Source organism: Pteropus medius, unplaced genomic scaffold, assembly GCF_902729225.1.
Source record: "Pteropus medius unplaced genomic scaffold, Ma_sr-lr_union100, whole genome shotgun sequence".
Classification (NCBI taxonomy): Eukaryota; Metazoa; Chordata; class Mammalia; order Chiroptera; family Pteropodidae; genus Pteropus; species Pteropus medius.
Genome location: NW_024349799.1, coordinates 16,935,538 through 16,961,861, shown reverse-complemented (window position 1 = coordinate 16,961,861; position 26,324 = coordinate 16,935,538). Strand labels below are relative to the sequence as shown.

Sequence of the window (26,324 nt, the reverse complement as noted above, 5' to 3'; positions counted from 1 at the left end):
ATGAGCGCGGGCCGGGCGCGGCGGAGGGCGGGGAAGCGAGAGCTGCCCGGAGCCGCGGCGCCGGCGGTCTGAGCTCGGCGATCCGGGCCCGGGCTAGGCAGGCGGGGCGGGGCGCGCGCCGCGGGAGCGAGCCTGGCCGCCCGCCGGCCCGCCGAGACTGTCGCCGGGCGCCGAGGTAGGGGCCTGCGGGGACGGAACCTGGGTCAGGGAACCAGAGGGGACGAACGCCTGGACGTCCGCTGGGAGCCTGCAGGGGAGAGGGATGGTCTGCGAGGCAGAGTCTACGAGGGCAGCCGGGACCTCGAACGTGCGAGGATCCTCCCCCTTATGCCTGGGGCCGGCTCTACCGGGTGCCTCCCGGAACCTGCTTCTGTCTGCGCTGGCAAACAGGACCGCATCTATGCGGGCGCCTCACCATCTGCATCCCTTCCCCAGCTCTAGTGTGCGGGACTGCGTCCATACCCGACGCACTACCCACCCCCGCCCCAGCTCTTGGTGGTGTCTATGCGGAGTGGGCCCAGACGGGTGCACCCACGTGTGGATCTGCGCTGAGCGCTCCACCCACACGGCCCTCCCCTGAGTCTTACTTCAAGAGCTAGGGTGGGAGGCGGGGGATGAATGGAACTGATGAGGCGCGTGGCTTTAGCTGCGCTGTCCTCCCCTGGCTGGGGCGCGGGTAGTGGGGGGCGGCGGAGGCGGGCATTGCGGCTTCTGGGGCTCCTGGGGCCGCAGGGGCACAGAACTGGTGGCTCAGAAGGCGCACACGTGCGCGGGGACCTGTGTGTGGTGTTTTGGAGGCGGGTGTGCGTGTGTCACGTGGACACAGGAGTGTGCCTGTGTGTGGAGGGGTGTGCATTAGAGGAATGGAGTGTTGTGTGAGGGCGGGTCACGCGGACATCGGCGTGTGCCTATCCAGGATGGATGTGTGTGTGCCTTAAGGGTACAGGGTTGTGTAGGGAAGATTATGTCCCAGGTCACAGAACTGTATCTCAGCGAGTATATAGAAGGCTGTATTATTTACCAGGTGGGCCCAGGAGCGCAGGAGGAACACACAGCTTGTGTCCTTGAGGATCCTAGGGAAGATGCCTTGCCCCCCCCCCCCCCGCCCGCCACTACCCCCGCCCCCGCCTCCCCTGCCCCACCCCCCCCGCCCGGCCCCAGCCTCATTCCTTCATTCAGCATATACAGATTGAGCACCCACTGTGTGCCAGACTGTGTTCTAGGCCCACAGACTCAGGAGACCCCTATCTCCTCCTTGGTCTCTTACCCTCAATCCCCACACAAGGCAGAGAGATCATTTTAAACCTCATTAGACTGAGTAACTCCCTTGCTTAAAACTCTCCTCTGGCTTTTGAGGCCTCCTGGTTTCTGTCCACAAAGACATTCCCCGCAAACCCCCAAGCCAAGCCTTGAGTCCCAGCCAGGAAATGGCTCTCTGTTATGTACAGTGTGAACTTCCATCTTCTCATCCTCTAAAATCCTTACTCAGTGGTCATGAAAGAGCTTAAATGCTATCTCCTCCAGGAAGCCATCCCTGAGGCCAGGCAGAGCGAGTGATGGCTGAGTGATGGCTTTCTCATCCAGGTGTGACTCTGATTACCATCAGGTACCTCTCACATGCTGAACACCTCACTCCAGCCACATTGGCCTCTTTGCAGTTTCACCTCACAGCCTGTGCCGTTGCTGGTTCTTCTGCCTGAAATGCCCTTCCCAAATGTTCACACTACTTGCTCCCTCACTTCCTTCAGATTCTTCTCAAATTATGCATCAGAAAGGCCTTTCCTGACCACACTGCATAAATAGCAACCCCAGCCCCTTACTCTTGATCTTCCTTATACGATTATATTTTTCTCCATAGCATGTACCACTTGACACATCTGTTAATTATAGGCTTTCTTGTTTGTGGCTTCTTGCCCCAGTAGAAATTAAACTGCATGAAAACAGGGACTTTGTCTTTTTGGTTCACTGCTTTATCTCCCAGCACAGTTCCTGGACACGTATAGCAGGTGCTCAGTGAGTATTTGTTGTGTGAATGAATGACTCTGAATTTGCATCTCAGGAATCTGTGTCCTGGCTGCTCCCCAGCTTGTGAACTCCCAGTCTGAGGCTAGGTCTCCTGCCCTTCTGTCCTCCAGATTCCAAGTTCCTCCTCTGGAACAACTGTGACCATATTTGCATAGTAGAGATATTCCCTCTAGTAACTGGTACGGAAGATGGGGTGGGATGGGGTCGGGATATGAGCCTGGAGGTGGGGATACCTGTGTGGATGGAAGCAATGGGAAAGGAAAGTGGAGGCCTGAATCTGGACTTTTAGAGGGGATCGACTCGGTGACCTCCACCAGACGTGGGGAGATCAGGGAGGGCTTCCAGAGGAGATGTCTGAGCTGTCCTCCGGCAGCAAAGGAGAGGGAGGTGTGTTCTTGGCAGAAGGCACAGCTTGTACAAAGGCCTGGCAGCAGAACCCAGTCTGCAGTTCTGGAAGCTGCGAGTGGTGCGGTTTGGCCAGAGTGGGCAGTAAGTTGAGTGAGGGGGTAGTAAAGCTGGGTGATAAGGAGGGCTCCTGGGTTTCTGCCCTGGGAGAACTGGGAGGATGGTGGTGCCATCTCTGCGATGGAGACAGGAAGAGCAGACTTGGGGAAAACATTGAGTTGAATTGGGGCCCCGTTGGGTCTGAGCTGCCCAGGAACATGAAAGGGAGGAGACAACTAGTTAGAAAGAATTGGGCTGGAGGCTCAGACGGGCTGTGGAGGATGAAGAGGTGCAGAGGTAGAAGGGGAGGCTTGGAGACCATCAACCCAGGTGCGCTGAGGATGCGCTGAGGGTTGCCGGGCCAAATCGGTCAGAGCCCACCTCGGTGCTTGAGGCCTCCCCTGGGATGGTGGGAGGGGGCATCCTCACAGCAAGCATCCTCAAGTATGACTTGGCACCAGACGCCTGGGCCTCCCGGAGGGGACTGAGTCATCCTGGGTGGAGGCGGGAGCCTCCAAGGGCACCCGTTGCCAGGGCCATCCAGACACTTGTCAGGAGCGTAAACACAGCTCCTGTGAGGCAGCCTGGCGATGTCAGAGCCATCTTCCATGTCTGGCCTTAGTGGCTAGACCACCTCCTTACAGCTTTCTCTTTTGGTTAGTCCTCTACCAGTCAGTGCTGTGTGTCCTCTCTGCCTGGATTGTAGCTGGTTTTCTGCTAAACTTGGCCCTGAGGTTCACAGCAGCCTTCCAGAACTCAGAACGGTCTGACTGGTGCCTGAAGTCATCCCAGGGGGTGCCGCTTGAACCAGCTGGGATGAGAGCAGGATCTGTTACTCTGTCCTGTTCCGGGCCTCCTCTGGGGGACCCAGGTGGATGTGGCACATTCTAAAGAGGAGGCCTGGCCAAGTAGGATCTCGGAACTAGGGTCTGCATCCCTTGGGAATAGCCAGGCACCTGTGGGTGGGGGACATAGCCTAGCAGGAGGAGCCCGAGGGTAATGTGCTAGGGCCTTTTTGGAGCCAGGGGACAGATATGGGGCTGTAGTTAGTACATCAAGGCTCTCCTTTGGTGGCTTCCTGACACAGATAAGTCCTAGCCCCACATTGCTTGGGCACAGACTTCTTCAGTGTCTACAATCTCATCTACTTCCTTTTACAACCCTGGAAGTTGGCAGGATGGTAGCCATCTGATTCAGAAATGAGGAAACAGCCTCCAAGAGGCTCCATGACTTGTTTAAGACAACACAGCCCCAGCCTGGGAGATCAGATTTGGGGTAGCTTTTCCCAGTGAGGGAGAGCCTGAGTCTGGCTATTCTTGGCTGCAGACTAGGCTGAACAGTGGGAAGCTCCCCATGCCTGGAAGAGTCCTTGCTCTGCCCTGGGTCTGGGTCCCAGCCTGTTTGTCCATTTGTTGCCCATGTGGCCACTAGTTATCTGCTGAGTTAGTTTCTACAGAGCATTTTCTGGGGTCTCAGATTTAGGAGAGCCTCGAGAGGTCCCCTGGGGAGCTGCCAAGAGGCCTAGGTTCTGCCGAAGACACAAAGCCCAGCCCAGCAGGCAGCCCCAGGCTGATGGACAGGTGACCATGTTGAAAGTTTAAACTTGACCTTCTGCGTTTCGATTCCAGTAGATCCCACAGTACAGATGATCACACTTACACATGCCTATAGACAACACCAATTGTTTTCTGTGTTCATACAGATGTGTGCCTATGTGTGGACCGCCCCCCGCCACATACACGCAGATACAAGCCATCACCCCAGACCCACAGCCCTGCTTGCACACATTCTCTCAAGTGTGGATACATGCCCTCACATGCATAACCTAGGGCACCAGGCCCTGTTGCCTGGACATGAGGCAGGAACCTGGGGCCTCCCAGACTGCCTCTCAAACGGACATGCTTAGTCACCTGAATTTGATCCAGGCGGGAGGGAGGGTGGAGAGCCTGACGTCAGCACTCACAGCCTCCTGGTGCCGCCCTCGCATCCATCTGGGCTACAGCATGTGCCAGGCAATCACAACAACAGCAGCACAACAACAACTCATTTTTACGGGGCTTCCTTTGTGGCGGGCCCAGTTCTGAGCCCTACATGGGCGTTCACTCCTTTCTTCCTCACAACCGCCTGCTCAGGGAACTGAGACTGCTAGTGACCCCATTCTGCAGATGAGGAAAACCCAGGCACAGAGGTGCAGTCATGTGCCCAGGGGCTTGGCCAGGAAGGTACAAAGCCTAAACCAGGTAACAGGGCCCCAGGCTGGAGCAGGAAGGCTCTGCTCTGACTTGCTGTGTGACTCCTGGACCATCCCTGACCGTTTGCTGGGCCTCTTTCTTCCTCAGAGAAAAGAGGAAGGGAGTTATAGGAGGAAATCAGATGCAAATTTTATGGGCTAGGGCAGCCTTTGGCCTCTGCCGGTGGTAGCTCTCTCCCTCTGTCCCTGCCCAGAACCGGAGGGCAGGAATTCCTGACACTGATTCATTCCCTGCCATGGGCTGGGGCCTTAGGCTTGTTGGGATTCCCTCTCTGAGGCTACTTTCCCATCTATCTAATGGGGACCGGGCAGTAATGATCACTATGGCAACCACTCATTCATTCAACAAATGTTTATCGAGTTCCTAGTCTGTGCCAGGCACAGCTGAAGACACCAATGATCCTATAGAGACAAGGCCAACAAAGCCTTAATTTATGGAGTTTATATTCTGATGAGAGAAAAAGGGCCTGCAAAGTGAGGAGGATGGGCAGCAGGGAGGGCCACTTACAGGGAGGAGTGGGATGGATGAGCCAGGCTTGGAGGACTCCCTTCAGCCTTGGCTTCCTCCTTCCTGCATGGGGCCTGGTCCCCAAAGCCTCTCTGATAATCTAACTCCAGTTACTTCCCCCTCTCACCTCCTCCAGCCCTATTCACCCCTCTCTCATCTCCTCCAGGGAGGCCTCCTTGATGTTCTAGCCTCACCCACATACACACATACTCCTCTGGGTCCAGCCTCCATGTCTTTTCTTGCTACCAATCTGGATGCCCTGCTCCTTTCCTTTCTGCATGTCAACATCAGCTTCACCACCTCCAGGCTTCCACTCATTCAACACTCTGTGGACCAGGCACAGGGTTCTGGACCATACCCTTATCCACGATCCATCTCTAAGCCCTGCTGTGGCCCTAGGGAATTTGGAAAGGTCCCACATCCATAGTATAGATGGAGAGACTGTGGCTTTGAGTCGGGAAGGAGACTACCCAGGGCACCACAGTAGGTTAGCAGGCAGGATTGGGACTCAGCCTAGGCTCCTTTGTGGCCAGTGGACTCCAGCGCCCCCTTGACATCTGTCAAAGCAGCGATGGGAGAATGAGGGGTGAAACAGAAACCGCGTTTTTAAAGTCACTGTGTGGGGACAGAGGAAGTTACTGTGTAGGGACAGAGGAAGTTACCACCAGACAGGAAGGGCAGAAGGTCAGGAGTCCACTCACTTTTCCTAAGAAGATGCCTAGTTTAGCCCAAGAATGGGGAGGGGCATCTGTTTGGGGTGGGGCCCGTGCTTGGCCTGGGGCAGAAATGGAGTCCCAGCCTGAGTGTCACAATTCAGCTTGGGGTCAGTGTTTAGTCCAGGATTGTGGTCAAGAGTAAGGGCCAGGACTGGAGGTTGGAGGTTGGTTTGGGGTTCAAGTCCTTGGCCTGGGGCCTCGTTTGGGGCTCAGACTGCAATACGGCCAGGCCAGGGGGAATATCTTAGTCTGAGCTGATGTAGCAAAACATCAGGTATAAGGTATAAGGCCAGGCCAGGGGGAATATCTTAGTCTGAGCTGATGTAGCAAAACATTTTGGCTACACAAATAAACTGGAAGGGAAAACCAGAAAAAATAAAGAATGACCTTTTAGTGCAGTGAAGTCTATCTTGACAGCTACCAAAGCAGAGTCCCTTTCCCTAATGGACGTTGTCCTGGGCTGCAGGTTCTGCTGGAGCAGAGAAGGCAGTAATGGGAGACTTGCCTTGGAGAGGCCTCCCTGAAGGAGATGATAGAGGCTGGAGTCCCAGGGAAATCTTCCTGGAAATTGTGAGAAGGGTAGGGGTGGGAGGCTGGAATATCAGGGAGGCCTCCCTGAAGGAGGCGAGTGGGCCTGGATCATCTGGGAGGCCTCTGCATTACCAGCACCTAGCCAGCTTCCAGGCGGCAGCATTGGAATGCTCTGCTGTCAAGGGGTGGGGCTGGTGAGTCACTGGGATGTCTGCTGGTTCAGGGCCTGAGCTGACCCTGGACTCTGTTTCTCCTAGGGCTGCTAGGCCTCCAGTATTCTGCCTGTATCTGTCTGTCCTGATTCCAGAGGATCAGATTCTCCCTGCTTCCCTAAGAAGCCAGCAAGGTAGGCATGACTATGCCTGTTTTGCAGATGGAAACACTAGAAGTCTAGAGGGCTGGTGTGCAGCAGAGCCAGATGAGTTCCTAGAACTCCTTCACTTAGTAGGAGTTTGAATGCTGGCAACCCAGTCAGAGGGAACAGGTGGGGAAAAAGCATGCAGGTAGGACTGTAACGGGAGAAGAGCCTAGAAATCTGACCTCCTTGCTCTGTGGCCAATTTCAAGCCTTTTCTGCCCTCTCTTCTCAGGTTCCCAATAAGGCTGCACAGAGGACCCCCTTGAATGCGGCCATGGAGGGGGGTCCAGCAATTTGCTGCCAGGACCCTCGGGCAGAGTTGGTGGAGCGAGTGGCAGCCATCGATGTGGCCCACTTGGAGGAGGTGGATGGCGGCCCAGGGCCTGCCAGGAACGGTGTGGACCCTCCGCCACGGGCCAGAGCTGCCTCCATGATCCCCAGCAGTGCTTCAAGACTTCCCCTGGCCCGACCCAGCCTCTCAGCTAGGAAGTTCTCCCTGCAGGAGCGGCCAGCAGGAAGCTGCCTGGAGGCCCAGGTTGGGCCTTATGCCACAGGGCCTGCCAGCCACATCTCCCCACGGGCCTGGCGGAGGCCCACCATCGAGTCCCACCATGTGGCCATCTCGGATGCAGAGGTTGGTCGGGCAGAGCTAGGGAGTGCTCACAAGCTTTTTAGTAGTCCTCAGTGAAGACCCTTTCTGTTCCTATTCCTGCCACACAGCTGTGTGGCCTTTAGTTTGCATATCCCCAGAGTTGGGGAGCTTACTACTTCTCAATAAGGCCTCTTCGCACCCAGGGGAGCTCCATCTGAGCCAACCTCTGCCTCCTATAATTCTCACCATTCCCAGCCCCACCCAGTCCAGGCCTTGGAAATAGGCTCCTCCCTTGTCTCCCCAAAAGTCCTCTTAGAGATTTGAAGACAGACATAGTCACTTTTCCAGCGTGAGCCCCCACCCCTAATCCTGCTTTCTTGAGTCTGCTCTGACTCAGAAGCTGCCAGCATGGTTCCAGCCTCTAGGCTTCCACTGGCTCTGTCCTTGCCACTTAGATCTGAAAGTGAACCTGAGTACTGAGCAATCTGTGGCCTTCAGAGCTTTTTATGCCTGAGCCAGGGCTCTGGTCTTCTGTCCCCAAGGCTCTTTTCCTCCTTTTTGTCCATGCTATCTAGACCTCACATTCAGCTGCTTCCGGAAATACTTGCTCATGGGTTTCTTATAGATTTGGATCTCCCAGACCCCAGCATCCAGGCAGAAATCAGTGCATTTTTCCTTCCCCACTTCCCAGAAGCAAAGTATAACCATGGCTCACCATGCATGTTTTCAAACATCATCCAAGGCTTCTTGTCACTTTTGGTGGTGTCGGCACCATCAAGTTTCCTCATCCCAACTTGAAAGGTTGATGAGACCTGGGGTCTGGGAGTGAGGGCCAGCACTGGGCCTTGAATAGGCTCCTGAGGTAGGAGCATTGCTGCCTCTGGATCAAGCTTTACCTGATGCTCCCTCTTTATCCCCTAGGACTGTGTGCAGCTGAACCAGTACAAGCTGCAGAGTGAAATTGGCAAGGTAGGACTGGGGCAGGCCAGGAGCAGTGAGAACTTCGTTTGGGGCTTTGCGAAGGCAGTCTGTCTGGATCCTCTGCTTGGTATAATCCCTTCTCCTCTGGGAATGTGATACAGAGGCAGGAAGGCCCAGGCCTGGAAGTGAGGAAAATTTTGTTCTCTTTAGGAAATACCTGGGGTGGGTGGGGGATGGAGGTGGGAGATGACTCCTGATTCCTGACTCCCTAGAGTTTTTGATGGAAGATAAGGAGGGGCTGGGGGAAGCATGGAGCTGCATTGAGCCAGGCAGGGGCAGGTACTAGGGCTCAGGAACCCCATCCCCATCTGCCTGAAATTGATGCCCATTGGTGGTGGGGGGTGGAGATGGGATGTAAGAGGAGGAGGCCGGAGCTGTTCAGGCTCCCCTTTTCCTGAGTTAGTCCTGGGGGCGATCGCTCTGCCCAGGTGGAGCTGACCTGTGCCTATCCGCAGGGTGCCTACGGTGTGGTGAGGCTGGCCTACAATGAAAGTGAAGACAGGCACTATGTGAGTCTGGGGAGAGGAGGGAGGTATTGCCCAAGCTGGATCCTAGAAAGCTGGGGGTGGGAGATGGGCAGAAGCTGGGAAGACAGAGGACAAGCTGCCTCTGAAGGGAGTGAACTTCTTGTCCATAGGGGTTGCAAAGACAGTGAGTTTCTTGACCCTGGGAATATGCAAGCAGCGGCTGGATGCCTCTGAGGGGAGAGCTCTAGAAAGGCTTATTGGGGAATAGGGGTAAGGCCTAAACTCAGGCGCTCATCCAGCTTAACCACACCCAGCCATACCCTCAATGCCAGTCGCAGATGCCCAATGTGCCTTTCTGGACTCATTCCACCATAAGCAGCCTGTCCTAGCCCCTGGTGGCTGCACACATTGACATTTCTGCCTCTCCTTCTTCAGGCAATGAAAGTTCTTTCCAAAAAGAAGTTACTGAAACAGTATGGTTTTCCACGTATGTATCTGTCGGGTCCTGTACTTGGGAGCCCCTAGCCTGGGGGCAGATCTTGGTCGCTAGCTAGTTTTTGTTAGGACTGGGGATGAACAAAGGCAGGTGTGTGCTTGATGGGTTGGGGACAAGACTATGGTCTTGCAAGATTCTTGCTTGAGGCCCAGCCTCCTGCTGCAGGGGCTTGACTCCCCTTCCTGGTCACAGGTCGCCCTCCTCCGAGAGGGTCCCAAGCTACACAGGGAGGACCAGCCAAGCAGCTGCTACCACTAGAGCGGGTGTACCAGGAGATTGCCATCCTGAAGAAGCTGGACCATGTGAATGTGGTCAAGCTGATTGAGGTAGGTGGCCATGGTGAGTGGTTGAGAATCTGTGTCTCAACCTGTTGAGTAGCCTCTGGTGCTGGGGGCACTCAGCACAGACCCAGGGATCCCGCTGAGGGAGCAGATATGGCTGAGGCCTCCAGGCTCACAGCCAGACTTGGAGCGGGGGCTGCAGGGAAGCTTCAAGAGTAAGTTCAGGATGGTCTCAGAGTCTCACTGAGAATGAGTATCTATGGTTTTTGAGACCTCATCTGTCTGAGCATACTGTGGGTTGGGGGCTGGTGAGGACAAGAAAGTCTGAGGCTCCCATTCCATGCCTCCTCAAGCCTCATGTTTGCTCCTCCTGACCAGGTCCTGGATGACCCAGCTGAGGACAACCTCTATTTAGGTGAGTGACCCAGTTCATTCCCAAAGCAGCTTACCTGGGGTCAGTCCAACGGCTCCTCACAGACACTTATGACCTTCAGAGGGGGGCAAGGAGAAAACACACATTCTCTGTCCCTAGGTTCCTTTGCCCAGCCCCACTGAACCAGGCTCAAAATATCCAGTTAGATTCAACAGATATTTCCAAGCCCCGCCTCTACTGATCAGAGAGACAATGGGTCGGGTAGATACAGGAAGCAGGCTACGTGCTGTCTAATAGCTCTGTGCCTCAGTTTCCTCACCTGTAAAACGGAGATAATGATGGTATCACTTCATAGGGTTGATGTGAGAAGTAAATGAGTTATTATATGCAAGATACATTAGCTATTATTGTTAGTATTAATGTTATTAAGTTTGTGGTGCCTGATTCATGGCTGGGCTTAGAGGCCCTCAGGAAAAGGGGCAGAAGGAAGACTGGTGTATGAATTAGAGGCCAAGGCTTTAGTCTCCACTCCCTTTCCTACCTACCTAACTGCTATGACCTTTAGAAAATTTTCTGCCTCATTGAAGGAGTTCATGAATCAGATGAGGCACATTCGTAGTAGACCCCACTCTCACCCATTTACCTCCTTTGATACTGTGGAACCCCTGTCCTGTCCCTCCCTCAGTTATGCCTGGATGCCTGCCCCCCTCCTGGCCTCCAGAACAAGGAGGGACCTTGGCATCACCTGCTCTGCCAGCCTGGCTGCACCTTACCTTCTTTTCTTTTCTTTTCTTTCAGTGTTTGACCTCCTGAGAAAGGGGTGAGTTCCCCATCCCTATCAGGCAGGTCAAGTCTCATCTAGGCCTTCCTTTCCCTCCCTGTGTCCCTAGTCCTAGAGTCAGCTACTCTAGGGGAAAGCAGAGGCCCAGGCCCTCCCCTTGGGGAGCTGTGGTCTGGGGTGAAATGAGAGACCAAGAGGACAAATCTTTGAAGGCTGGTGGTGGGTCAGTGAGGCTGGAATAGTCAGGGAGGCCTCTGGAAAACGGGGTGGGTTTTGAACCAGGTCTTGAAGAACTGGAAAGAAGATTTTGATGGAGGAGAGGGAGAAGAAGTGTTTGTCAAGTGAAAGTATAGAGATGGGACTCAACTCTTACATGTATTCAAATCACGAAGGGTTCTCTCAGCTTTACAAATTTGTAAGTTGGATGGGTGGGACTTCATTCCTTCCCATTTACAAGAGGGGAAGCTGAGGTTCAGAGAGGGTAAGTGGCTTGCCCACCATCACACAGTAAGTCTCATGAAACCTAGGGTTCTAACTCATGTTGCCTTATTTGGCCTTCTCAGGGTATGTGTAGAGCAGCAGATGGGCATGGGCCTGGGTGGACTGGAAGCCCTAATTGCTGAGGTCTCAAATACAGGCTATGGTTTGGGGGAGAGCGCAGACAGCGGTGTCCCTTTAAGACTCAGGGTCCTTGAAATGTTCTTAACCTCTATTTAAAGTGAGAAGTATGAGTTTCACATTGCCATTCTATATCTGTAACTAGAACTAAAGTTTTACAAAACAGCACATATCCTTATTACATGATATACTCTGATATATTCTACTTTATTAGATAAAAAGCGGTAGCCACCCACTAAATTATTTCATGACCCTCTGTTGGATCTGGACCTACAGTTTGAAAAACACTGCTCTAACTGGCATCTTTGCAACTGCTTGATTATAGATAATTAAGTACTTAGAAGAAGTGATATTGAGCCAATCAGAAATTAAGATAAACCTAATTTGAAATTATAATGATTGTAAAGGGATATTTGTGTCTGTGTGTTTTTAAATTTTCATTATATGGGAAAAAAAGCTAATCTCTTGGGTCCTCAGGACCCATTTAAATATAGAAGGCTCCTGGGAGAGGCTGGAAGGACCCCTGTTCCCCTTCATCTGCTGCCTGCCTTTCTTCAACCTGATTCAACTGAAACCCTTTCTCTTCTCCCTCCCCACAGGCCAGTCATGGAGGTGCCCTGCGACAAGCCCTTCCCCGAGGAACAAGCTCGCCTCTACCTGCGGGACATCATCCTGGGCCTTGAGTACTGTGAGTGAGGGGCTGCCTGGCCCCTGGAACTGGGGACAGGGAACAGGGGAGGGGTATACCGGACAGGGTGTACCCCAGACTGAGCCGGCTCTGAGCAGTTTCTGTCAGTCAGTGGTTATCGGCCAGTCAGCTTCAGTTGGGGGCAGAGACATGGACCTGCTTAGTACTACTTGACTGGGCCAAAAACTCTTGAAAGCGGGTGGCAGCGGACTTCATCGGGCATGTGCCAGGTCCTTCACAGTTCCTGGTCACCTGGTCACCATTAAGTCATTCTGCATCTTAGGCATTCGGTCTACATTTCTCCTCTGCTGAGTTCTTAGCCAAGCTTAGCCTCTCTACAGGGCCTCAAGAGATGTGGGAAGGAAGAAATTGATGTCCAGCTGCTCAAGCATTTGTCCTGTCATGGAGCCTGTGGGTGGTGGCAGGGTAGATTTACTCTGAGGGGCCCTAAAGTGATGAGAGCTCAGGAGGGAGGATGTTAGCTTAGCCTCTATCTATGTAATTCCTTTATTCACTCATTTATTCATTTCATTCATTCATTTATGAGTACCTACTAAGTGACAGCCAGTGGCAGGGGAGATGACAAGGACCTGGATGTGACATCAAGGATGTTACGGCCTAGTAGGAGGGACAGGAATCTAAGCAGGCAGATGATGTAGTATAGTGCCTGCCCAGCTTGGAGAGGCATGAGGGCTGTCAGAGCACTGAGAGGTCAAGGGAGGCTTCCCAGAGGAAGCTACTCGTGATGAGTCTTAAAGGATGAGTAGGAGTTTGTTGGTTAGGCTTGAGGGATGTGTGAGAGAGTACAGCAGGCAGAGAGAACTGCATGGCAGAGGCACAGACGGGAGTGGGCATGTACTACTTAAGAATGGGGAGAAGTTCAATTTTTTCGAAGCATGAGGGGAGCAGGAGATCATAGTGAAAAATGATACAGGAAATGCTATTCAGGCCACACTTGAAGGATGGGAATGCTGCCACAGAAGACATTCATGACTTCATCCTGTCAGCATTGTGAACCCCTGAGGGCTTTGAGCAGGAGAGGGGCATGATAGGATTTGCATCTTAGAAAGCTCTGTCGAGCAGCTGTGTGGTGGCTGGATAAAGGGCGAGAGGCGGCCAGCTGGTTAGGGAGGAGGCTGTTTCTATAGCCCAAGTGACAGATGGTGAGGCCTGGATTAGGACAGTGGCAGTAGGGAGGAGATGTGAAGGAGGTAGAGTGGCCAGACGCCTAGGCTTCTGGTCTGGTTTGGGGAGCAGGAGTGGTGCCCATCTCTCTAAAATCTTAGCTTGGTTTATCAGGAGCATATTCTCCCCGTGGGGAAACAGGATGAGGGCCCAGCTCAGGTGACAGGAACCAGGACTGTTTTTATCTCATTTGAGCCACTCCAATGCCCTCAGATTAATATTCTCTTTGTACATAAGGGAAAACTGAGGCACAGAGGTAGGAAGGCTTTGCAGAGTCTCTAGCAAGGGCCTAAAGTGTAGGAAGGGGCCATTTCATGCTGGGTGTGGTCTACAGTGGGCACCACCCTGCACTGGCTTGGCCTCCACCCCATGCTGTTCTGGGACCTTCTCCTCCCCTGAGGGTCTATTATCTCCTATTCTGTTTCCTCCACCCTGCCTCCAAAAACAAAAAAAGACTAATCCTATTTCGATAAAGCCTTAGCAAGACCCAGCTAGTCACAGTAAAGTGCTTCTCCGGGTGGATTGTGAGCACCAGGGCTGACCAGGCAATTGAATAGAGGCATGGGGCACTGATGACCTGCCTTGTGATTCTAGTCTCTCTAAGGGAGCATTGAGGCTATCACAGAAGGCTCTGTGGTTGGAGAGTCCAGGCCTGATTCTTATAGATGGAGCAAGCACAGCAATGCGAGTGTGAGAAGCAGCCAGATCTGGAAAATATCTTAGAGGCTGAGCCCATAGGACTTGCTGATGATTTGGATGTGGGGTCTGAGAGAGACACCTGAGCAACTGGTAATATGCCATTAACCGAATGGGAAAGACTAGAGGAGGAGCAGGGGTTTTCTGTTTTGTTTGGTGGTGGCAGTGGTGATGGGGATTGCAGACAGAGAAATCAAATTCTGAATTAGAGGTGTTATTAAGAAATACTGAGATATATATTGAGATATTTACTGGATATTCATGTAGATAAAGAGCCTGGAGTTCAGGGGTGAGGCTAGGGTTTGAGATAAGAATTCGAGACCATTTTTCATGGCCAGATACATAGCCCCTTGAGCCTTTGTGCTCTGATGGGTGTGTGCCAAATCCCTTGTGTGCTCTTGGTACCCAGGCAATCACTATAGGACCATTGGTTTTGTTGTTATTGTTATGTAACAGTCGTTCCTTTGGTCCCCAGCCTGCCTTTTCTCCTCCTCCTCCTCTCCCTCTCCTGCTCTTCTTTCCATCTTTCCTCTCCTACAACATCCTGGGGTCTGTCAGTCCAGCGGAAAGTATTTGCTGAGTGGGGAGCATATAGTGGCAGTAGGGTCGGGTCAGTGCCTTTGCTCAGTCTGAGTTGCTCATCTCTTCCCAACAGTGCTGGCCCCAGAAAGCAGGGTGAGCTCCCTGCCTACTAGACAAGGCTGACCCATACTCTTCCATGTTCATCACAGCAGTCCCAAGGCCTGGGGTGCCCTCCCTCTCTGAATCTCCTTCAGCCCAGAGTCCCTAGGGCTGAGGCAGTATTTCTGCAGGATACACCCCAATCCTGCCCTAAGCCTGAGAAAGGAACACTTCTGACTAGGCTGGGTGGGGAATGAGACTGAGGAAAGGTTTTGATTGGCTTTGAGCCTGCAGACAGTGCTCACGTGCGAGGGTCAGCGATGGCCCTTTCCCCAGTTTCCTCTGACCTGCTCCTTCAGCAACAGGTGCCTTGATTGCCATGGAGGGAGCCCTGGACTTGAAGTCCAAAGGTTCCTAAGAGTCCCATCCTGTCTGCTTTGAATGGCCTGGGCTAGCCTCAGTGTCTTCACTGCAGAGTGGAGCAGAAGACTCCACAATTCTCTTCCGAGGTCCTCATGAAGTTTGAGACAGCCTTCCCTGGCCAGGCGAGGGCAGGAGAGGGGTTCTGGGCAGCAGTCTCCCAAGGCCAGCACTCAAGCTGCCTCTCTCTGCAGTGCACTGCCAGAAGATCATCCACAGGGACATCAAGCCATCCAACCTGCTCCTGGGGGACGACGGACACGTCAAGATTGCCGACTTTGGCGTCAGCAACCAGTTTGAGGGGAATGATGCTCAGCTGTCCAGCACAGCTGGGACCCCAGCCTTCATGGCCCCTGAGGCCATTTCTGAGTCTGGCCAGAGCTTCAGTGGGAAGGTGGTTTCCAGGGCCTGGGCCGGGTTGGGGTTCAGGTGGAGGGGTGAGATAGCGTGCAGCAAGGCCTGGTTTCCAACCTGAGGGTTCTTGTGTCTCAGGAGTGAACACTGCACATGGTTCCTTCCTTCATGTTTACCTCTTCCTAGAGTCGACAAACTTTGGCTTCTTCTCATTTTCCAGCAAAATGGCACCCAGTCTCCCCTGCAGATATTTCCTGCCAACTGTTCTGTGCTGAGTTCTGGACTAGGCTGTGGAACAGACAGAGCCCACACAGCCTAGCTCTCTGCCCTTCTGGAGATGGTGGAAAGGGCAGGAGAGCTCATGTTTGGGGGAAGTCGGAGGCTCAACTCAGATTTCCTGGGCATGGCAGGGTTTGAACTAGGCTTTGAAAAATAGGGAGGATTTGAGCAGGAGATAGAACATAGAGAATGTACCAGAGAAGTGAGGGGCAGAGGCTAAGGGCATGGTGGGGCTTGGGAGGCATTAAGTCCTAGAAGTTTGAGCTTTCTCCTAATGACAGAGGCAGGAGGCAAAGCTTTCTGAGCAGGGGCTGCTGTTCACTGTGTCCCCAGGCACATACTTGTTTTCACCTGTGGAATGCTGGCTGCCCCACTGTGCCCTGCCAAAGAGGCAGTGGATGAGAGGTATTTAGATAAATGAGTGAGTGTGGAGCTCAAGAGGCCAGGGATGTAGACAGATTTAAAAAAAAAAAAAAGTTTTAATTTTGATATAATTCCAAATTTACAGAAAAATTGGAATAATACAAAAAAAATCCCATATATCTTTTTAATCGGATTCATCAATTATTGACATTTTGTCCCATTTACCTTTTCACCATCTCTCCTTATGTTTACATATATGCATATGACACTTTTCTGAACCATTTGAGAGTTAAGCTGGAGAATTATCCAACTTTATCATTAAATACTTTAGTGGATGTTTTCTAAGAACAAGGACATTCTCTTATATAATCTCAGTACAATTATCAAAATTAGAAAATTTATCATTGATAAAAGACTATTATATAATGAATCTTATTCAGATTTCACCATTTCTCCCGAACCTGTCCTTAAAAGCCTTATCTTGTTCTGGTTCAGCATCCCATCCAGGGTCCTTCGCTGCATTCACTTATCATGTCCCTTTGGTGTCCTTTAATCTGGATGAGTTCCTTAGCCTCTCTCTCTTTCATGACCTTGACATTTTGAAGAGAACAGGCCTGTTGTTTTGTAAAATGATGTCAATTTGCATTTGCCTGGTGTTCCCTTATTGGATTCAGATGACGCATCTGTGGCAGGAATATGTAGGTAGAGATTTGAGAATCACTCACATGAGAGAAAAAGTGGACACCAAGAGAGGAGAAGGGGTTCCAAAAGGGAAAATGTAGAGAGAGCACGTGTTAGAATCAGAGCATGAGGGAGCTGGGAGAAGTGGTGGAAGTGGACAAGGGCCAGGGCCTTGGTGTGAGCAAGGGCTGTTTCTGGGGTCAGAGAAAAGATAGATGGTGGCTTCACCAGTGGATCATTAGGAAAAGGGATGATGAGCTGGTTTAGTGTGTATAAGTTCAATACAGACCACTGTTTCTGGGGTGCATCTGTACGATGGGTACAGCAAATGCAACCCTGTAGAGGAAGGAAGTTTCGCACCTGCTAAGTTAGAAACTTACTTGGTTTAGGCCTGCTCCAAGGAGACTTGGGATCTCTAAAGGGCAGGGGCCCTGTTCTGGTCATCCCTGTGTCCCAGTGCTCAGCACAGAGTCGAGCATGGAGCAAGGGTCTGGGAGTGTTTTTTGAGTGAATACACAACTGAGGAAGGAGGTTCTCTGCATGCCTTCTCCCACAGCCTGCTGGAACTGGGTGGGCAAGGGTGTTGGTTCCTTTCGGGGGACTGATATGAGCTGTTTTCTTTCTAGGCCTTGGATGTATGGGCCACCGGGGTCACGCTGTACTGCTTCATCTATGGGAAGGTGAGCATTGGGTGGACTGGCACCAGGGGTTGGGCCAAACGGAATCAAGATAAATGACAGGTGCAGGCCTTCCCTTTGTGTCCTAAAGTAAAATGACGTTTGAAAGAGGCCACCTGGCTCTTCCCTCAGAGAAGACTGAGGGAAAAGAGGCTTTTTCTCTTTTCCTCTTGTTCCCTTGTGAGAGGATTCATGTGAAAGAGTCCTAAGACAGCAGACATTCGGGGGGAGGTGAGGATAGTGGTGTCATCATCTCTCCAGTCAGAGTGCTCCTTGTCCTTCTCTGTCCTTCTGTCCCTTGATGCCATTCATTCATTCACACACTCAGTCATTTATTCATTCACTAAATTGTCCTCGATTCCTGCTCTGGGTCAGGCTGGGCCTTGGGGATGTCCATCACTGACTTGGCTGAGATATCTGCCCACAAATACTCCCACTCTAATGACCGCGTTGAGGAGCAGGAGGGGATCTCTGTAAACATGTTCCCAAATTTCAGGCCTTGGGAGTAGAGGCCTTTCTGCAGGTGGCTATAACGCTGGTGAGTCTGCCTAGCTTCATGGCGCCCTCAGTGACATATTCCTTCAGTCAGTGTTTGTTAAGCACTACTGTGTGTCAGGTCCTGAACAAGTTAGATGGGCTCCCTCCCATCTGAGGGGGCACCCAGAGCTGCCCCCATCCCCGGAGAGATGGGGTCAGTCTGTCAGCATGAGTCGAGGCTCCGGGCCTGCATCCTTTGTCTGCTTCTCCACCTATAGTGCCCGTTCATCGATGATTACATCCTGGCCCTGCACAAGAAGATCAAGAATGAGGCCGTGGTGTTTCCCGATGAGTGAGTTGTCTGCCAAGGGGTCCCCTGCCCACCCCAGGAAGGCATGTTGGAATTTTAGCAGAGCTTTTGCCCTTTGAAGGCCCCACTCCCTCCTATAGATCTGGAGGTGGGGGTGCTGTTCCCTGGGAGGGTCCCCTGAGCAGATAGAGGTCTGGGACTGTGGAGTAGGGTCTCTGAGAGCAATGGGTCAGATGGATCTCTGGCAGATCATTGGCAGACAGAGCTCTGAGGCCAGGAGTTGGGCAGGTATGACCTAGGCCCCATATTCACACTGCTCCTTCGCTGAAGGCTCCAGTGGGGGCAATGACACCAGTTCCATGCAGACTCTAGAACCTCTACCTTCTCCCCACTCTGTGTGGCTTCAAGATGGCAGTGTGCTCCCCCATTTCACAGATGGAAAAGTGGAAGCATGGAGGAGAGTTATCAGTGGGTCTGAGATTTGAAGCCTCTCCCTTCTACCAGCCTTTTTTTGTGACTGAGGCCTCTGAGCCCAGAGGGACTGTGTAGAGGCCTTCCTGCTCAGCCATTTCTCTAATCATGATGTTGGCTACCATGGCTCCTCGTTTTTCAGGGCCCTTCTGTCATCTGCTTAAAGTGCCCAGGGCGGGTCACAAACCAACCTAGGAGTTGTCCTCAATGATTCCTGCTCCCTCGTGCCCACTTCCTGTCTGGTCCGCAAGCCCTCTTGAATTCACCTCTTATATATCTCTTGGCTCCATTGCCACCTGTGTGCCTGCCTCATTCAGGCCTCAGCCTTGTCCAGCCACTTCCTCTCTGGTCTCCCTGCTACCAGCCTCTATCCAGTCCAGCCACCACAATCAGGCCAGGTTGACCCTGATAAAGCACAACAAATATCACCATATTCCTGCTTAAAATTTTTCTGAAGCTTCCCAAAGCCCACAGGAAGAGGCCATGCCCTGGCCCTGGCATTCCAGGATCTCTGGGTTTTGCCACCACATTGCCCTTCACCTGCAACACTAGTCAACTGGATCCATCTCTTCCTGTAATTGCCTGTCTCCTGTGCCTTTCCTCCAGCAGGACCCCCTGCCAAAGCTATCTTTTTTCCCCCAGTCCAGGCATTTTCAAAGGCGTTCTGCATTTAGGATAGCAACGGGAACCAAGACCAGCAGTCTCAAGTGTGGGTTCCGCAGGCTTGAAAGGATGGGCTCCCTAAGGATGTTGGTAGCAAAGAAGCCTGGAGTTTGGACAGAGATAATTCAGGCTGATGTGAGGCTGAGGGTCCTGCTCCCCGTCCCTCTGAGTCCTTCTTCCCTGTCCTCACTCTTCTCGGTAGTAATATGCTAACTCACTAACTTCTCTGGGCCTTGGTTTCCTCCTCTGTCAAGGGAGAATCTTTCTTGGCCACCTCCCAGATGGAAGAGAGGATAAGATTGCAAGTGAGAGTGAAGACCACTAGTGTCCCACACTAGGTCTTCTCACATTATTCTCACCGTCTCTGCAACCCAGGGAGGGGTGTCCAGTACTCCCGGAACTCTGTGTTTGTGGCTTCTGTCTCCTGAGGGAGACTGCTTTACTTCCTACTCAGGAAAGAAGGATATCCATACACTTGTTCTGGAACTCTCCTTCCTCCCTGGTACCCTGGAGGTGTCCCTCCCGCTATTTGAGAAATGAGAATCGGTGTGTCTCTGCCCTGGGGTGCTAATCAAGGAACCCACAGAGCAGGGTGGGGAGGGAGAGGTGGGAAGAAAAGGATCCTCATCAACTATCTCCCCTTCATCTTCTTTCTTCCCCTCTTTAGGCCAGAGGTCAGCGAGGAGCTCAAGGACCTAATCCTGAAGATGCTAGACAAGAATCCTGAGACGAGAATTGGGGTGCCAGACATCAAGGTAGAGAAAACAGAGGTCTTGGGCTGGGCTGAGCTGGGACAGAGCAAGCAGGCCTCAGTTTCTCCTGTAGAACCCTACCCCAAGATATATGTGTATTGTGTTTGGGTTTGGGGTTTGTGAGCTTCAGATTCCATTAATGCTGGTAGAATGCTCGTGGTCCCTTACTGACTCAGTGTGTCTATCTGCCTGTGGCCCTGACCCCTCCTTGCCCTCCTAACTCCACAGTTGCACCCATGGGTGACCAAGAATGGGGAAGAGCCCCTTCCCTCAGAGGAGGAGCACTGTAGCGTGGTGGAGGTGACCGAGGAGGAGGTGAAGAACTCGGTCAAGCTCATCCCCAGCTGGACCACGGTGGTAAGAGGGTGAGGGGCAGAAGGCTCTCTTGTCCTGGGAGGGCCTGAGGAGGGAATGGCCACTGCCTGAGACTTGCTCTGTGCTGGGCCCTGTGGGGGTTCAGAAGGACGTCTGTCTGCCACCCTCAAAGCTGGGCCACTGAGGCCACACTGTTCTGCTGGAGGCCCATGGGGAAAGTGGCCACATTATTCAGCGTCATGGTAGGGAGGCCAGGAGACTTGGTGAGGAGAGTGAATGATTGAAAAAAACATTCTGCCCTTGCAGAGTATCAGCATTCACCATGACTAGAAGAAGCATTTTCTTCCTGCCTCCATCTCTTCTTCCCACTTCTCTCCCTTCCTTCCTTCCATTCTTTCTTTTATTGAACTCCTGCTGCTTTCCAGACACTGTACTAGGTGCCAAGGATATGACAATGAAAAGGCCTAGGAAGCAGCCCCAGAGTCCCGCTATGTGTCAGTTAGGTACCACCTGTATGTTCCCTCCATTCTTCTCTCCCATTTTAGTTCTTCTCTTCCCCTGAACATCTTCCATATTAACACTGGAAGTAACTAATGTAGTCCCTGATGGCCATTTGGGGATTTTGGGATACTGAAAGCCATGGCTCACCCTGCACTGAGGTGCCACATTGAGTCAGGGTGAGCACAAGGCCAGGAGAGAGCTGTGCAGTGCTGTGGGTAGGTCAGGTTCATGCACTTCATCCCTCCCTGCTGGGTCCAGGCCCTGGTCAGCCAACTGGCTAAAGTCCTGCCTGTTCTTGTGCTCTGTAGAGCTCCAGGGCTCTGTCAGGTCCCTGGAGCCAGTCAGCTCCCACAGGCCACTTCCCTGGTCTTAGCGACCATCACCTCTCTCCTAAAGCACTGGAATAGCCTCCTAAGTTGTCCCCCTGCCTCCATCCTCACCTTCACCACCAGCCAGGGTGGTCCTGGTGACCTGGTCATGTCACTTCTCAGCTCAGACCCTGCTTGTTCAGCCTCCCATGTCACTCAGAGTAAGAGCCACAGCCCTGACTGTCTTGCAAGACCCTGTATAGCCTGCCCGCCACAGTGTTCTCACTGACCTCGTCTCTCCTCCCTCTGTTCACTTGGTTCCAACAATGTGCCACATAAGCTGCTGTCCTAGGGCCTTTTAACTTCTCTTCCCTATCCAGGATGCCCCTGCCCAGCCATCCATAGGGCTCACTTCCTCACTCCCTTCAGGTCTTTACTCCAAAGTCACCTTCTCAAAGTCGCCTTCCCTGGTGCCTTACCTCAAATTCCAACTTCCTTTTTGTCATACCATACCCCCTTCCTTGTTTTATTTTTTCTCTTTAGCCCCTACCACTAACATGTTATATATTTTACTAATTTGTCTGATTTATTGCCTCTCCCACCCCCCAACTGGAATATAAACTCCATGAAGGCAAGAATATTTGCCTCAGTTTGGCTCCTGTGCCTAGAATAGTGACTGGTATATGGTAGGCACTCAATAAATAGTTGTTGAATGAATAAATGAAAGAAAAAGTGAATGCACCCCTGGCGCTATGCATGTGTGTGTGTTTGTGTGTATGTGGGCAGGGGCGTGGAACTCTCCTTGTTACAGGAGGGACAAAGTCAGAGAGCTAGGGCGCAGTAGTGCCTCTGGGCATCTTCCCCAGGCCACTGTGCAGCTTCCTCTTTGCTGCCTGGAACAGCCTCTCCTCTACTCCATCCTTCCTGCCTCAGAGAGGAGGCATTTTCCATGCCCTCAAGATAAAGCCCTGCTTTCAGCCTGATGTCCCAGCCCCCCATGCACTAGTTGCATTGGGTTCTTCCCTATTCCCTGAATTGAGCATCAGCCATCACCCTCCATGCTCTTGTCATTTCCTCTGGAGGGAATACTGTTTCTTTCTCTGCTGATTTAAAGGGAGCCTCAGCAGGGCCCACCTCGCAGCTGCCTTCAGGAAGTCAGAGGGGAGAGTGTGTTTGGGACCCTGGGGGCCTGTGTTCCTCATGCTGACATGTCTCCCCCAGATCCTGGTTAAGTCCATGCTGAGAAAGCGTTCCTTTGGGAACCCGTTTGAGCCCCAAGCACGGAGGGAAGAACGATCCCTGTCTGCTCCAGGAAACTTACTGTTGTAAGTACTGGTAGGCTGAGGCCCGCGGCACATTCTCCCACTCTCATTGTCATTGGGCTGTGTAGACTGAGCCCAGAGCCTAGGGACTCAGCCAGGTCTCACAGAGTAGGACCACATCTGTACCTCTGTGCTTGGCCCATGGCAGCCTGGTAGAGGTTTGCAGACAGGCCTCATGTCTGCTCCTCATAGAAGGATGGCTCGGCTGTGGAGGGAGGGCACTTCTGCAAACTCTTCCTAGCCCAGTGCAGTGCCAGCTGCTCTCTTGAATGGCCCATGCTACCTCTAGCCGTTGCTGAGGCTGTGTGCCTAGTCAGCACTTTGTAAATGCTTGTTGAGTAAGTAAGCCCGGATTGGCCGGCTGACTGGGCTGGGGAAGAGGAACTCCCTTTGCTGAAGGCTCCCTACTGTGAAACAGGCTTGTGCAATCACCACCTGCTAGAAGAGGTCAGAAAAGCAGTTCCCCAACCTCTGAGAGCCTCATCTTCAGCTTGTCCACCTTCTCTCACTAAAATAAAAGTTTGGGATTCCAACAAGGTCTGCTGGAGTTTGTACACAGACCTGCAGACAGAAAGCCATGAGAGGGTCCTGGACCCGCATGTGCTTCTGGGAAGTTAGTCACCTTACTCTGGCCTGTGAAGGAAGCTGCAGGGAGGAGGAGTTGTGTGGGGAAGGCATATTCCCCAGAAAGGGAGCACTGGACCGAGTCCAGGTACCTCAGTCTCTCAGGAAAGCGTACTTTAACTTGTGCCGTCCAAGGGACTAGACATGAGTGAGGCCACCCTCTTTTAGTGGGCTCTCCAGAAGTGCTGGGTCCCATCATCATGGACAAGCTGGTGTATGTTCCCTGTCAGAGGTTGCTTGCCCTCAGGGATGTCCGTATTACCAACCTCTTGCCCTCTTCTTGACAAACTTTCTGGCCAATGAGAGGCAAGGAGTGGGGCCTGGGAGAGGCCTTGGTGTTACTGAGCTTACTTCCTATTCTCTGTTTCTTCGGTGAAGTGGCCAAGGCTGGGGAAAGGGGTTCCCTGGGCTCCCCAGGTCTGCAGGCCTCAGTGCTGGAATTGAGCTTATTGTAGGGCATCACATATTTAGCATCCAAATAGAGCCACTTTTGAGAGTGAAAGAGGAAGCTGTTACTAACTATGCCAGGACTATAGGCATAGCCAAAACCATGACTAGCAAACCTGAACATCTGACCACTGTAGCTCAGCGCTTGTGGCTCAGTGCCCCCTAGTGGTAGGTCAGGCCAGTCACAGGCTTAAGATGTCCAGCACCTAGTCCAAGCCTGGCACAGGGCCAGTTGCCAAGAATACAAGTGAGCAAGGCAATCATTGTCCTTTTATAGACATGTAGTGGGAAGACTGGCCAGTTTCCTTGCTGGACTGTGAAAGGACTGGGCTTAATACTTTCCAGCTATAAAATTCTATAATTCTGTGACCCAGGTTTAATTTTGAAAAGCAGGTTTTACCTCATCGGAGTTACAAATTTGTTCTTGATAGCCTGTTTTTCAAGCTTTGAAATAACTGTTGAAACTCTACAGTAGTTAAATAGGATTGATCCTTTTTAAAGATATCAAAATGCATTCATTGGTCATTTTAAAAAGAAAGATCTTAGGAGAAAAATCAAATATAGGAATCTATTGAATATATGACAGAATCCTAAGACTGATGGGTAGACTCTGCCCTGTGCAAAAAGAAAATGCAAAACCAAAGCCCCTCTACCCAGGACTGTGGGGATGATATCGGCCAACATAGACAGTCTGTGAACTGCCTGGTACTCAGGGATGCAGGGAAGTCAGCTGGACCAGATCGTGAGAGGCTCTGTCAGCCAGGCTGGGAAGTCTGGACTTCACCTCTGGGCAACAGGGAGCCATGGAAAGTTGTGGGGTGAGATTTGGGGTAGGGAAACCAGTAAGGGGCCATGATGCAGGGGGCAAGCCTGGGGAAGTAGGTGAGGGGGGATGTGAGAGCTGGTAGGTATGAATGCCTGTGAGTGTATGTGAGAGTATCCTTTTTGAGTGCCTATGCTGACCCCTAAGGTCCCTCTGCCCCTGGTGTTCCCTGAACAGGAAAGACGGGTGTGGAGAAGGTGTCAAGAGCCCGGAGCTCCCTGGCGTCCAAGAAGATGAGGCTGCGTCTTGAGTCCCTGCATGCGCCCAGGGCAGCCCAGCAGCACGCTCATCCCACGCCTCCAAAGGCTCACTCACTGCCCTCATGCCGACAGCTGCCCCTGCGGGCAGGGGGCTAGGGACTGTGGCCCCTCTCCCAGCTCCCCTTCCCCTGTCGTGCTGCATGACTTCCGTGCGTGTCCAGGGACAGGATTGGAATATGTGTCATCTGGGGCTGGGGGACAGGGCTCCCTCGAGGCCTTTCTCCTTGTCCTGGCTCTGCTTGGCAGGACCCATGCTGTGGGGAAGGTAGGTACCCTTGGTAACTTAGAAACCCCACTTGGCTTGTTGGCAAGGCCTAGAGGCAGGAAGCAAGAAACCAAAATGGCAGGTGGAGGCTGGGCTTACCACCACTGCAGAGATCTGCTGTGGGCCAGGCAGGCCTGGCTCAGCTGCCGCACGTACATAGAGAGGTGTACCCTGCCCACGTCAGGGGTTGCTGCCAGAACTGGTGTCTTCTGAGAACACTGGTATGGAGTCTCTGAGCCCTTGATGGGTATTCCTGGGCCTTACTGGGGTGGGGGTCAGAATTGGAGAATTCAAATTCATTTTTTTCGTTGTCTTACTTTTGTTCTTAACATGGAAGGAAGGGGGTGCAAAACCCTGCTCGGGAACGTCAAACGAGCTGTCCCTAGCACATCCCACCATTATTTGGCAGCCAGGTGAACTGGACTGACCTTTCTGGATTGGGTTTCACATTTGGCACTATCTGGAGAATGCACTGAATTACAGTTCTGAGCAGAGGCCTGAACACCATACCTTCCCTGCCCACGTCACTCCTTCTTTTTGTGGCTCCTCAGAGCCATGGCTGCAGAAGAGACACCAGGAGCTGACGCTGACCAAGGGCCCTGGACTCACAAGACTGCGGCCCTGCCGATGCTGAAGTAACTGGAATCCAATTTCTGATCCTACACTGGCCTCGCTATCTGGCCCCAGAAGATGCCCTCACATTCCTATCATGAAGGACAAACTGCCCAGACTAGAGCTGCACTAGAAACAAGACCCTGGTGGAGTGTGCATGTTGGCAGGAGGCCTCAGAGAGATGGGCCTTCTGCCTCTGCCTCACCCCCAGGACAGTCATTGTCCAGCGTGCCCAGAGCTGGACCCCTGAAGTGTGTGGGTTGACCCAGCTGGGCTGGAGATGTCACTTGATAGCTTGGTGTTCACTGATCAAATGCTCAAGAGATTGACCCCCAAAGAAAAAAGGAAAAACAGGACTCAGATACCTCCTCTGAAAACATGGACCAAACAAGGATTACGGTCGCTGGCGTGGGTTTTATATCGCAGGAGGACTTGTGTTGAGAAGGAAAGGGAGATCGGGCTGGAGGAGTGCCTGTGTCCTACACATCTCTGTGCCTGTGGGTGTACGTTGCACCTCCACGCACATATGCATGTGCGTGCCCATCTGCTGCACACAGCACACTCGCATGTCTTGCACTGGCACATGCATCTGTAATATAGTTTCTATGTTTATTTAAGGCTGTGAGCAGAATGTGGCCCATTGTCAATGGGTCCACATTTCTCCCTGGCTCATCTCCACTAAGGCATCATAACCCAGGGCTTAAAAAGCAATTCGGTACTGTCTTTAAGAACACTTTTATAGAGTTCATGGGAGGCCAGTCACAGATCTGAAAGTTTTTCTTGAGCATC

General features: G+C 52.4%; 1 protein-coding gene and 1 long non-coding RNA gene across 4 annotated transcripts; one reads left to right on the top strand and one right to left on the bottom strand.

Annotated features, from left to right (window-relative positions):
* Positions 1-106: 106 nt before the first annotated feature.
* Positions 107-25,880, top strand: CAMKK1 (calcium/calmodulin dependent protein kinase kinase 1). Of its 3 annotated transcripts, XM_039886398.1 has the most exons (17): positions 107-175; positions 6,733-6,821; positions 7,065-7,466; positions 8,346-8,393; positions 8,861-8,914; positions 9,308-9,359; positions 9,561-9,694; positions 10,028-10,064; positions 10,821-10,842; positions 12,021-12,109; positions 15,226-15,425; positions 17,335-17,388; positions 18,141-18,214; positions 19,974-20,061; positions 20,287-20,415; positions 22,404-22,507; positions 24,576-25,880. In XM_039886398.1, exons 3-17 carry the CDS (start codon positions 7,107-7,109, stop codon positions 24,646-24,648), a joined length of 1,518 nt encoding a protein of 505 aa, XP_039742332.1. In that variant the 5' UTR covers positions 107-175; positions 6,733-6,821; positions 7,065-7,106; the 3' UTR covers positions 24,649-25,880. The 3 variants fall into 3 exon arrangements, with proteins under 3 accessions (XP_039742332.1, XP_039742333.1, XP_039742334.1); XM_039886399.1 differs by lacking the exon at positions 6,733-6,821; XM_039886400.1 differs by lacking the exons at positions 10,821-10,842; positions 15,226-15,425.
* On the bottom strand, positions 7,941-10,279 carry LOC120621085 (uncharacterized). The gene is made up of 2 exons (XR_005658077.1): positions 10,099-10,279; positions 7,941-8,524 (listed from the first exon to the last, which is right to left on the bottom strand). It is a non-coding gene; the product is annotated as an uncharacterized LOC120621085 (long non-coding RNA).
* Positions 25,881-26,324: the final 444 nt, after the last annotated feature.

Bases quoted from the DNA above. Each gene is read 5' to 3' on its own strand.
- CAMKK1 (XM_039886399.1), top strand. From the start codon at position 7,107: ATGGAGGGGGGTCCAGCAATTTGCTGCCAGGACCCTCGGGCAGAGTTG. The intron at 9,360-9,560 runs GTATGTATCTGT...TCCTGGTCACAG, and splicing joins GAAACAGTATGGTTTTCCAC to GTCGCCCTCCTCCGAGAGGG. The intron at 12,110-15,225 runs GTGAGTGAGGGG...CTCTCTCTGCAG, and splicing joins CATCCTGGGCCTTGAGTACT to TGCACTGCCAGAAGATCATC.